Below are 14,217 nucleotides of genomic sequence, written 5' to 3'. Positions count from 1 at the left end.
TCTCATACATAAAATCTGACAAGAATATAACCATCCCCTGAAATTGTAGGACCTGTCAACGTAGCACCCGGCTGATGTCGTTACCGTGCCCCATCTAACTTACAGCCAGCCAAATCGGTCCCTTTTATACTAGCAACCAAACATAACTCGCACCCGACTCACTCTTACGATAACTCTTCGCATCAGAATCAAAACAAACGAAAAATATAAAACGCTAAATCAGCAAAACTGAATCAACTTCATTGATGGTTACTACAAACCTATCATTGGTTGAAATGCTGTCAGACTTCTATCATACCGATTGTTAGGCCGTTCCTCGCACACTGATTTTGACTACGTATAAATCCGTTTACCTGATGAAGATATAGAACTCACGGCGAGTGTGACCGGTCGACAGGGAATGATTTCTCCTCCTAGACACCTGATCCCATCTATCGTATATCCAGGGCTCCTTGCATGCCCAAATCTCTTATTTTGTATAGCGTAAAAGAGTTATAAAATCAATGTTCGTTATATTCACCTTTCATGCTAATGTTATCCTATTTTATCAAGTATATCTTACAAAATGAACCTTGTTTATGATTGAATATAATCCTTAACCAATATCCACGAGACTGGGTCTTCACCTGTCCAATCCATAACCATTGAATGAGTTGTCTAATATTACTGAGATCAAAGTTTCCAACATCAACTCATTCAATCATAGACTCAGGTTTTAAACACCAAAGATAATTTCAACAAATTTAATGTTCATTAATTTACGTTAATCAATATATCATTGTTATGCAGATATCTCTCTGTGAATAAAAATAGCAACGTTGCCGAAAGGAGTCTTTAACGGGGACAAATTTACCGACATTATAAATATGTCTATTTACATTCCACTTATTCATCTCAAGGCTGAATTATACTAAATTTCAAAGAAAAGATTGCAAAAAGCAGGAATTATATTACCTTTGACCCCGTATATCTCTTTACGGTCATGGTCAACCATGATAAGATTTATGAAAAAGTGTTCCCTGTAAAAATCTAAACAAAATTATACGGCATGTCCCTACCTCATATTGAGGCACATAAAGATTCAAATCTATTTAAAAATATTCTCATTTAGTCTTTGGAATTTTTAAAATGTGCCGGTAGAGGAAGGGTTAATGTTTTCGGACGTTTTACAAAACAAAGATTAACATTTTGAACGTCTATTGACGCAGAGTAGCTAAGGAGGATACATTGTTGCGTAAATTGTGGCAATAGGCAATAGGCAATAAAATACATACACTGTCTTATCTATGTTATAACCTGCTGAAACTATAGCCAATTCTACATCGGAAAGACGGGAATAACATAGCGAGCCAGAATCGATGTTCATAAACAACATATTCAATCCCGGAATACCGGAAAATAAAATCAAGCAAACGTCTAGATAAATGTATATCCTGTAGCGGACATTTCAAAACACTCCCACTTTACAACCTTTCTACGGACAATGTTATACAAGGAAAAGAGCAGGAACATATTCTAAAGGTTAAAACTAGGTTGAATAATTTAAGATTTGTATTAAAATACATTTCTTTTAAAGATATTTTAATAAATCATGCTCTTCCCAAAGATTTCAATGTAAATGTGAAGGTGAAATAAATTAAGCAGACGTCAAAATTTTGTGAATTTCTATGGTGGGTTATTTTCATTTGATACATTCTTTCAAAATGATATCATGATTTCAACAACCATATGATTCATTTATTAAAAATGAAATATGTTCATTATACATTGAATACCTTTAAAATAAACTAAAATCTTTAATTTAAAAAAAAATAATAAAAGAAAATATGAAAACAAATATTTGATAAAGAATCAATGGAAAACCCCTAAAAGTAAACGATGTGGACCAACCCATGAAAGAGACTTAAGTGTATGGCTTTGACGTTTACAGCTATTGATTTGGAATCTGTTAAGGTAGAATACTTGAAAAACTTCCGAATGGTTAGAGTTGTTTGAAATGCATGGTATGATAAGCTATCAAAACACCTTGATGCTTACCACAAAAAATTTACAACATGATGAAAATGCGCAATTCCGTCGCCTGAAAGTTCACGGAAAGACCTGGGCATGTGACTCAATGACAGAACTCTACCATCCATTCATCTTTCAGTAACCATTCAGTACCCTTTCAGTTTATTGGATAACGCAGTTTCACCCTGTGTCCACTCTTGGATTTGCGGTTCATACTGGAATAGACTTTGCGGATTTCACAGGACTTTAAAGTTATGTGTCCCCATGTCCTGCAAAGTGGGTTTCATCATTTTATGCATATAACATTATCCTACCTTAAGGTTACTCATTATGGAAATTTAAAGATTGGTCATTCTTCGTTATCGTCATTTTTTAAAAGGGGACTGTAGTACTAAATACCACTATTGCTATCAGTGTATTGAATTCTGAACTTTAAACCATACATATTGATGGGTAAATTATTTCCCTGTATTTTCACGTGTCATGATATCAGGTAATCATATTTTTTTTTAAATTCCCGTCATGTGTCAAATAGAGTTGTATGTCATTCTGCCTCCGTAGCCGAGTGGCGTGGGTTCGAATCCCGCTCGCGCCGGTAAGTGAGAAAGGTCGGTGGTCTCTTCCAAGGTACATTGTATCTGGGTTTTCTCTTCCACCAATAAAAACTGGGCACCACCATATAACTGGAAAAAATGTTGAGTGTGGTGGAAAACATCAATCAATCAATCAATTAATTAGTTTCTAATTTCATATCAATAACCACTCATTTACTTTTCTGGTGGATATCATTGGCACCAATGTTTTCATTCATTTTTTCAACTGTTATACTATTAATAGCTTTTCAACTACTCAACATTCCTAAATTCATGTCAAACAGATATTTCTCTGGAGGAATGATAAAGCCATCTTACCAAATGGAATTTTTGATGTATTGACGAATTTAGAATTCCTGTAAGTATAAATGAATATCACGTAGTTCTGTGACAACTAAACAGTAACTGTGTTTCAGGAAATCTGTGATCAAGAATGCTAAACTAGAAACATCATAGATTTACAGACATGAGAGCATGAGTCAATGTCATTGCTTGTGATAATCTCACTTAAATCTAAATTAGTGTGTTAGAATAGGTCATCTCACTACTGGATGGAACATGTACTGAGAGTGTCAAATTTTGCTAATATTTGCTGAAAATTACTGTTATCGTGCTGTTTGTGCTGATAAGTTCTTATAATTACTGATATTTTTACTGCTGATTCTGAAAATTTCTGTTGGTGCTGAGAATTACTTATATTTACTGTGGTTTGCAATGTGGCCTCTGATATTTACTGTGGTTCGCACTGTGGGCTCTGATATTTACTGTGGTTTGTACTGTGGGTTCTGATATTTACTGTGGTTTGTACTGTGGGTTCTGATATTTACTGTGGTTTACACTGTGGGTTCTGATATTTACTGTGGTTCGCACTGTGGGTTCTGATATTTACTGTGGTTCGCACTGTGGGTTCTGATATTTACTGTGGTTCGCACTGTGGCCTCTGATATTTACTGTGGTTCGCACTGTGGGCTCTGATATTTACTGTGGTTTGTACTGTGGGTTCTGATATTTACTGTGGTTTGTACTGTGGGTTCTGATATTTACTGTGGTTTACACTGTGGGTTCTGATATTTACTGTGGTTTGTACTGTGGGTTCTGATATTTACTGTGGTTTGTAATGTGGGTTCTGATATTTACTGTGGTTTGTACTGTGGGTTCTGATATTTACTGTGGTTTACACTGTGGTTTCTGATATTTACTGTGGTTCACACTGTGGGTTTTGATATTTACTGATAAGTGCTGAGGAATGCACTGTTGGTACTGCGATCTACTGATAAATACTTCCACTATCAATGACCGTGCAAGGGGAATAAAATTGTTCATTCTAATCTTCGAAAACCAGGATTTCTCATGAATATGTATAGTGGTTGGTATCTTTGTAATCGAATCAATAGGCTGAAAAACAATATACATATCGGGGGATGTTTTTAAATATAATGTGAGAAGTACTGACTTAAAAGGAGACAATGGCAGTATTTAAGTGCTAAATGATAATCTGGTAATCTATGCTGCGTTTCCTGTAATTTACGTTACTTGTATTTTGGGGTGTTTTGTGTTGACTCCGAGTTTCGGTAGTCTTTAGAATAAGTTGGCTTTTTTATCAATTTTTGATTAAATTAGCGTTTTTAATATAACGTTTTGAAGTTTTCCAATGATTTGATAAGCTAAACAAAAAAAATGCCTAATTTTATCCATTTACAAAAAAAATGTGTTGATATTCTCAGATCCTCTTGAGTTGTTTTAAATGGGCTTGGACCTTTAGATACACTGTATATCGTCAACGTTTTTTTCTATTAACAATAATAAATTTCATCCATGGAGCGATTCGATATATCCATGTGAGCTAGAAATAAAAGACACCACAGAGTCGTCCACGTCTGCTTCATTCTTAGATATCTTATTGAAAGTAGATATTAAAGCTGACATGAAGTAATAAATACGTACACCTTTCTCATCTTATCCGCCATATTTTTCTCAGGTAGCCTAATTTACTCTACCCGTATATACTCCAAATGTGATTGTCACACCTGAGTGATTTTTCTAGGTGGATTTGACCAGTGCACATCTCCGATAGTAATATATAGGGAATGCGAGACACATAAAATCACATTTTAAAACATTATACTTTGCTCAAAATTACAAAATATGTATTGTATACCAATGCAACATTCTGGAAGTTTAGATAAGTTAGACAAAAAAGCAAAACAAAAAGCCTTTCTTCCATACTTGCCAGTGCATGCAAGTATTTGCAGTTTTTTTTTATCAAATAAATGCGGAAAAATCATTTGCTAATAACATACTGATAGAATGGAATAAGCAAAGAGCATAAAATATATTATTATTTTGCAGGTTAAATGCATAATATATAATCCACAAGGTATATTCGCCAAAAAAAAAAAACACCCTATTAAATACGGGCGTCTATTCAACAGGTATCGAAGATGTGCACTTACCGAAAATATTAGATTCTCTCTCTCTCTCTCTCTCTCTCTCTCTCTCTCTCTCTCTCTCTCTCTCTCTCTCTCTCTCTTATATACATACACAATTGATGTACCTAAATGATTTCCTGATTTATAAATCTGCAATATTCTGACCAGTAAATCATATGGTATAAGGATTCGTGCACATTACAGGGTAAATATTATACTCTGATACTTCCCCTGATTGAAGATAGCTGGTCGGCACGGGCTAAGTGTATCGCATTCTGTACAATAGAAAATGGTATTTACTGTTCGAATGCAAATGGAGTTTATCGTTTTGTTTCATGGATTATGCAAATAAAGGGAGTTTTCAATTACTTAGAGTATATTACGAGTAGACCTAGGTAAACAGTCGTCCGCATTCGATGCGTTTTCTTGGCGAGCATACATGTCATGTTTATAAGTACAATAGTATTTATGTATTTGCCTTTTACTTAAAGTAATTGTGAATGGTTTAGATATATACATGTAAACTTTGCTTATTCCATTTTATCAATAGATAATAGATGAAATATTTCTCTGAGTTTTTGTATAGTTTTGACATATTGACAGCAAATGTATGCACATTAACGTAAAGAAAAGGCATTCTATATATACATGTATATTTATTCAAAGCTTTTAGAATGATTTACTACTGTACGATATGTTTATTATAATTTTGAGCACTGCGTGGTGTTTCAAAACGTGATTTCATTTCTTTTTGATGTCCTATAATTTAGTATCGGAGATGTACTTGTTACCTGTTGAAGCTACTCGCACAGACAAATCGAAGACACTGATGTGAAGTGAAACGTAGTGTTTCAAACCCGTCCCCTTATACATTGTATACCATGCGAAACTGATACATATAACGACAGAATATCAAACTAATATGGCGGATTATCAGAGAAATATGGCGGACCTATAGAATTACACTAGATTTATTAATTCATGTCACCTTTAACGGCAAACTGACAATTCAACTGTATGACAAACGGGATGATTTCAGCTTCTCCATCGCCAACTTCCCATATTTATGTAACAATATTCCAGTATCACCTGCATATGAAGTTCATATCTCTCAACTGAAGCAAAAGCTTGTTTTGCGTGTGGTCAGTTATTAAAGCAAGGCAAACAAAGTGATGGTACAGGGGTTTCAACAGTCTCGATTGAAGTGAGCATTTCCCAATTTATATGGTCGTTATAACGATCTAGTTCGTCAATACAACCTAGCATTGGGTCATATGCTGTCTGACGTGTTTCATGCCGATTGTTATGCCGTTCTTGGCACACTGATTTTGACTACGGATAACTTTATTTACCTGATTAGGATATAGGGCTCACGGCGAGTGTGACCCGCTTATACGAGTTATGAGATCGATCACTGTTCGTTATCTTCACATTTCCAATAAGGAATACAAAATAGAGGGTTGGACAAATACGGACCCCTGGATATACCAGAGTTGGAATAAGATGGTTAAAAAGAGTAATCATACCTGTGACCGGTCACATCCTCCCTGAGTCCTATATCTTGATAAAGAAAACAGAATAATGGGTAGTTAGAATCAATGAGTACAAAAACAATTGATGCGAAACACGTCAAACATTGTTTGAGGCAATGACAGGTTGTATTTGCAAACTAGATCATTATAACGACCATATCATTTGCAAAATGCTAACATTAAACAAGACTGTTGAAATTTTGTAAGGAGCCCGTCTTGCTTTAAAAAAGAATCATAAAGAGAACAGGGTTGTGCGTTCCGAATCAGTTGAGTAGATATATACACTATTTATTGTTGATGATGGACTAGTTACTACCTGTTAAGTAAATATGGGAAGTTAATGGAGAAGTTCAAATCATTCCTTATGTCATTAGTTTGCCGATAAGATCTATTTTAAATAAAATATTTAAGTACGAAGCAGGTGTAGATGTATATGTGGTGTTTTTTATTTCTTTCTTTTTTTTTTTTTTTTTTTTGGATATATCGAATCGATATATGAATGAAAATGATTTTGTTACTAGGTAAAACGTGGTTGATATATCTAAATTTAAAGTTGACAATCTAAAAACTATAGTTCTAAGAATTTACTGGTCACTATCACAGATGGACGAACTGACTGTAACCATATCAAGCTAACACATTAAAAAGTCACAATGTAGATATAAAGAGTTTATTATGTACACTATCTCATAAAGAACATGATCCTAATTCCACAAGTGTCTATGATCTTGGCTCATTAGCGTATACCTCTGTGGGTTTGACGGATGTACCCACTCCGGGAGCTGGGTTGTCCTTGTACTATACGATTGCTCTCCACATCCTGCATACACTGGTTATATGAGGATAACTGTAGTAGACCACAGGGAGAAGACCTGTTTTGATGCACATCCATAAAATGTAATATATTACTTATACGCACTGAGTGGCGTTAGATTACACATAAATACACACACAAAATTATCTTATTTGGAGATAACATCCTTGACATGTCTTCTGTTTAAGACAATACATTTATACTTTTGTCTATTGGAAAGACTCCACAAAGACATTGAAGTTTTACATTGCATTATGACCCCTGGGTCGAGGCCTCTGCTGGTGGAATGTTAGTCACCGGGGGTCTCTACAGCCCAGTAACTAAGTACTTCGTTACTAGCTTGAAAATACGGATGTATCTTTAATTGTTGTTATAAAATTTAGAAATTCATTTCAAAATTAAGGATTATCTCCCTCATGCATAGCTCTTATCCTTGGACGAATTTGGCTCCACTTGTTTGGAACGCTGTTTTGGGCTATATTTAGATCTAAAACTTTATAGTTATTTCGGATTTCAAACATTTCGGTTGAGCATCACTGAAGAGACATTATTTGTCGAAATGCGCATCTGGAGCATCAAAATTGGTACCGTATAAGTTTTACATTTACAGATATTGGACAAAATCTACTTTATGACTCTAATACTGCACCATACACTGAACCCTTGTTTCAACTAGTACCATTTTGAAACGAATGAAAATCACATGCATGTAATTAAGTTAACACTAAGGAACTCGGTAACTGGATGTTTTAGGACAGTTAAAATAACATAAAACAATAGACAAACTGCTGAGTAGTAAATAAAACACCTTACCTCAGAAAAGCTGGATCATATGCTGCATCATGTATACGCCTTGTATAGCATCAAAAAAGTTTGTTGATCAATATCGGATTACAAACATTTCGGTTGAGCATCACTGAAGAGACATTATTTGTCGAAATGCGTATCTGGTGCATCAAAATTGGTACCGTATAAGTTTTACATTACATACATGCAGAGAAGTATGAAAACGTCAATCCTGCTAGACTGTCGTGTCGAAACTGAATTCCGCATGGGCTGGTGGTTTAAAGTCCAATCAAGTTAGGTTCCAATTAGGCCTAAGTAAAAAGGGGTTCCAAACAGGATTTGGGGTGTGTTCAATATATACGCAAAATAAGAGTATATGTATTTACATTACATGCAAAATGAGAATAAGGAGAATTTAATGCGACAGTCACTTTTCAACTTTGGTTCACGTTATAGGGCAAATTTGCTTATAAGGTGTTGCCACCCGTGCATATATTTAAACTTTAAGTTGGTAAATTGTTTTGAGTCAATGCGGAATTACAAACCAAAATTAATCAAACACTAATGCACTTGTTTATCGAATCAGTTGAGGAACGTAGATACCATACCCAAGTGATAGTGGGATATTTCTATATACATATAGGAAGTTGATGGTGACGGACCTTAATTTGTCTTAGCTGCCATAAACCTTATGTGTTCGTTTACCATTTAAATATTTTTGATTAAGATACTTGGGGATAAATAAAATAGCAACGTTAGCAAATGGACTTTTTGATGCATTGACGCAGCTACAGAGACTGTAAGTATATCTATATACATAAGAATTATTTGTATGCAGATGAGGTGAAGATAATGAACAATGTTGAACAGTGATGAATCGTATATCTATTATAAGCAATACAAAATTAAGAGTTGGATAAACATGGACCCCTGGGTAAACCATACATAGGAACAGGTGTTTAAGAAGAGTAAGCATTCCCTATCTGCCAACTAAGCATCCCCCGATGACCGGTCACATCTACCATGAGCCTTAAAAATGGAGTTATCCGCAGTCAACACCAGTGGGTAAAGAATGGCCTAATAATTAGTATGAAAAAACATTAGATATAATTTGACACAACGGCAGATTGTATTGGTAAATTAGATCGTTATAACGAACATAGAATTTGCGAAGTGTTGACCATAAACGAGACTGTTGAAACTCCTGTAATATCGACTTCTTTGTAAGAATCCTGCCTTGATTTAAAAAAAAATATAAGGAGAGCAAGGTTTTGGGTATCGAATCAGTTGAGATATACAAACATCATATACAGTTGATAATGGAATACTGCTACCTATTTTGTAGCTATGGGAAGTTGAGGAGAAGCTGAAACCATTCCGTGTGTCATTAGTTTGCCGTTAAGTTTTATATTCAATAAAATATCTAAGTACGAAATATATGTAGAGGTATATGTGGTGTTTTTATTTCAAGTTCATGTGGAAATATCAACTCTACATATGAATGAAATGATTTTGTTGATAGGTAAAACGTCGTCGATGTATCTAAATGTAAAGATGAAAGCCTAACAACTGTAGTTCTGAGAAACTAGTCACTTTTCAACATTGGTTGGAATTATAATGCAGATTTGCATTGAAGGTGTTGTCACCCGTACATCTATATAAACTATAATTTGGGAATTTCTTTTGGGTCAATGAGAAATTACAAACCAAAATCAATTATACACAGATGCGCTTATTTATCGAATCAGTTGGGCGACGCAGACATGTGATAGTAAAATACTGTAACATACATATAGGAAGTTGATGGTGACGGGCCTTAATTTTTCTTAGCTGCCACAAAACTTATTTGTTCGTTTACTATTAACGTCCCAAATAAATAAAAAAAAAAAAGAGATTCAAATAGAAAACACAGATAGAGAATTATATAATGTTTTTATTTCGAGTTGACTGGATAATATCTGATCAACACGTTTAATATAATTATTAGATAATTGACTAACCGTTCGTGATGGATTCAAATTACTTGTTTAAAACCAAATTTAGTGCAAAATATGCTGTCACAGATTGGATCAGTTTAGAAAATGATTTATTTCATCATTTGAGCGTTGATCAATTAAGGTTAATCAGAAAATCTTTTTGATTTAAATACTTGTGGGCAAATAAAATAGCAACGTTACCAAATGGAATCTTTGATGCATTGACGAAGTTAGTGATACTGTAAGTATATGTATATACAAAACAATTATTTGTATGCAGAGGAGATTAAGATAATGAACAGTGTTGATCAGTAATAAATCTTATATCTAGTATACGCAATGCAAAATCTACCATGAGCTCTATAAGCGGAGTGATCCGTAGTCAAAATCATTGTGTAAAGAATGACCTAACATATAGTATGAAACACATTATACATAATTTGACTCAACTGCAGATTACATTGGTAAATTAGATCGTTATAACGAGCATAGGATTTCCGAAATGGTGACCATAAACGAAACTGTTGAAACTTCTGTAATTTCAACTTCCAATTATTTGTCAGAAACCTGCGACAATAAAACAGATCATAAGGAGAACAAGGTTTTGGGTATCGAATCAGTTGAAATATTAAACATCATATACAGGGTACAATGGGATACTGCTACATGTTATGAGGATATTGGAAGCTGATGGAGAAGCTGAAATAATTCCGTGTGTCGTTAGTTTGTCGTAAAGATTTATTTTCAATAAAATAACTAAGTACAAAGCAGATGTAGATGTATATGTTGTGGGTTTTTTATTTGAAGTTCTTGTGGAAATATCCAATCCATATAAGATTGAAAATGATTTTGTTAATAGGTAAAAGGGTGTTGGTATCTCGATAGGTAGAGTTGAAGTCCTAGCAACTGTACTTCTGACTTATTCCTAGTTACTTTTCAACATTAGTTCTCATTATAATGTAAATTTGCCTCTAATGTGTTGCCACCCGTACACCTATATAAACTATAAGTTGGGAATTTGATTTGGGCTAATGGGAAATTAAAAACCAAATCGATCATGCGCATAACATGTGCTTGTTTATTGAATCAGTTGGACGACGTAGATATCATTCCAGGTAATAGTGGAATATTTCTACATACATGCAAGGTGAAGATAATGAACAGTGATCAATCTCATAACTCCTACAAGCAATACAAAATAGATAGTTATAGGAAGTTGATGGTGGCGGACCATAATTTCTCCTAGCTGTCATAAACCTTATGTGTTTGTTTACCATTAACGTCCCAAATCAATAAAGAAAGATATTTAAATATAATACACAGATAGAGAATGATGTGATGTTTTCATTTCAAGATGACTGGATAATTTTTGATGTACAGGTTTCAATGGAAATTATTATTATTATTAGAAAATAGACAAATCGTTCACGGTGAAATTTTATCACTTGTTTTAACCAAATGTAGTTCAGATATCATGCTTTTGCGTATTTAATCATTTTAGAATAGTATATATTTCATCACTGGAGCGTTGATCGGTTACGTTTATCAGGAAATCTTTTTGATTCAGAGACTTTGAGGGGAATCAATTAGGAACGTTACCAAATGGAATTTTTGATGCATTGACGAAGCTACAGACACTGTAAGTATATGTATATACATAACAATTATTTGTATGCAGAGGGGGTGAAGATAATGAACAATGTTAAACAGTGATGAATCTTATATCTATTATAAGCAATGCAAAATTAAAAGTTGGACAAACATGGACCCCTGGGTAAACCAGACATGGGAACAGGTATTTAAGAAGAGTAAGCATTCCCTATCGACCGACTAAGCATCCCCTGTCGACCGGTCACATCTACCATGAGCCTTATAAGCAGAGTGTTCCACAGTCAAAATCAGTGTGTAAAGAATGACCTATCAATTAGTATGAAACATATCAGACATAATTTCACTCAACGGCAGATTGTATTGGTAAATTAGATCGTTAAAACGAGCATAGAATTTGCCAAATGTTGACCTTAAAGAAGACCGTTGAAACTCCTGTAATATCAGATTGCAACTGTTTGTAAGAAGTCTGCCTTAATAAAAAAAGATCATACGGAGAACAAAGTTTTGGGTATCGAATCAGTTGAGATATATATACACCACATACAGGTGATTATGGAATACTGTTACGTGTAATGTAGATATGGGAAGTTGATGAAGAAGCTAAAATAATTCCAGGTGTCGTTAGTTTGTCGTAAAGATTTATTTTCGATAAAATATCTAAGTACCAAGCAGATGTAGAGGTATATGTTGTTGTTTTTTTTTATTTCAAGTCCATGTGGAAATATCCAATCAACAGAAGATTGAATATGATTTTGTTAATAGGTAAAAGGGTGTTGGTATCTCGATAGATAGAGTTGAAGGACTAGCAACTGTACTTCTGACTTATTACTAGTTACTTTTCAACATTGGTTCTCATTATAATGCAAATTTGTATCTAAGGTGTTGCCATCTGTACACCTATATAAACTATAAGTTGGGAATTTGATTTGGGCTAATGGGAAATTACAAACCAAATCGATCATACGCAGAACATGCGCTTGTTTATTGAATCAGTTGGACGACGTAGATATCATTCCAGGTGATAGTGGAATATTTCTACATACATGCAAGGTGAAATAACGAACAGTGATCAATCTCATAACTCCCACAAGCAATACAAAATAGATGGTTATAGGAAGTTGATGGTGGCGGACCATAATTTATCCTAGCTGTCATAAACCTTATGTGTTTGTTTACCATTAACGTCCCAAATCAATAAAGAAAGATATCTAAATATAATACAGAGATAGAGAATAATGTGATGTTTTTATTTCAAGATGACTGAATAATTTTTGATCTACAAGTTTTAATGGATATATCTATTATTAAAGAATAGACAAATCGTTCACGGTGGAATTGTATCACTTCTTTAAAACCAAATTTAAGGCAAATATCATGCTTTTGCCTATTTAATCATTTTAGAATATTATATATTTCATCATTGGAGCGTTGATCAATTAAGGTTAATCAGGAAATCTTTTTTTATTCAGAGACTTGAGAAGCAACAAAATAGCAATGTTACCAAATGGAATTTTTGATGTATTGACGAAGCTAGAGACACTGTAAGTACATCTATATACATAATAATTATTTGTATGCAGAGGAGGTGAAGATAATGAACAATGTTGAACAGTGATGAATCTTATATCTATTATAAGTAATACAAAATTAAGAGATGGGTCAAACACGGATCCTGGGTAAACAAACTATGGGAACAGGTGTTAAAGAAGAGTAAGCATTCCCTATTGACCGACTAAGCATCCCGGGTCGACCGGTCACATATACCATAGGCCCTATAAACGGAGTGATCCGCATTCAACACCAGTGTGTAAAAAATGGCCTAACAATTAGTACGAAACGCATTAGATATAATTTGATTAAACAACAGGTTGTATTAGCAAATTAGATCGTTATAACGAGCATGTAATTTGCGAAATATTAACTTTAAACAAGACTGTTGAAACTCCTTTAATATCAACTTGTTTGTAAGAAGCCTGCCTTGATTAAAAAGGAACATACAGAGAGCAAGGTTTTTGGTATCGAATTAGTTAAGATATATAAAAATCATATACAAGTGATAATGGACTAGTTCCTACATGTCATGTAGATATGGGAAGTTGAAGAAGAAGCTGAACACATTTCGTGTGTCATTAGTTTGTCGCTAAGATATATTTTCAATAAAATATTTTAGTACGAAGCAGGTGTAGAGGTATATGTAGTGTCTTTTATTTCAAATTTGTTTGGATATTTCGAATCCATATCTGAATGAAAATTATCTTGTTAATAGGTAAAACGTCGTCGATATATCTAAATGTAGAGTTGAAGGCTCAACAGCTATAGTTCTAATAATTTACTAGTTACTATTATAATTGGACGAGATGGCTGTAACCATATCAAGCTAACATATTACAAAGTCACAATGTAGATATGAAAATGTTATTATGTATGATCTATCCTAATCAACATGGTCATAATTCCAGAAATGTC

General features: G+C 34.0%; 1 protein-coding gene across 2 annotated transcripts in view; it reads left to right on the top strand.

Moving 5' to 3' along the window:
* The first annotated feature begins 13,226 nt into the window (after positions 1-13,226).
* LOC130046610 (leucine-rich repeat transmembrane protein FLRT3-like) overlaps positions 13,227-14,217 on the top strand; it is a 148,461-nt gene continuing 147,470 nt past the window's right edge. For both annotated transcript variants that reach the window (XM_056152356.1, XM_056152357.1), the window contains exon 1: positions 13,227-13,292. In XM_056152356.1, coding sequence (XP_056008331.1) covers positions 13,246-13,292 — 47 coding nt within the window. In that variant the 5' untranslated portion in view covers positions 13,227-13,245. The remainder of the gene's footprint in view (positions 13,293-14,217) is intronic.

The sequence above is a fragment of the Ostrea edulis genome, chromosome 10 (assembly GCF_947568905.1).
Source record: "Ostrea edulis chromosome 10, xbOstEdul1.1, whole genome shotgun sequence".
Lineage (NCBI taxonomy): Eukaryota > Metazoa > Mollusca > Bivalvia > Ostreida > Ostreidae > Ostrea > Ostrea edulis.
Note: the sequence above shows the minus strand (reverse complement) of the source record. Positions and strands in the feature narration are given on the sequence as shown.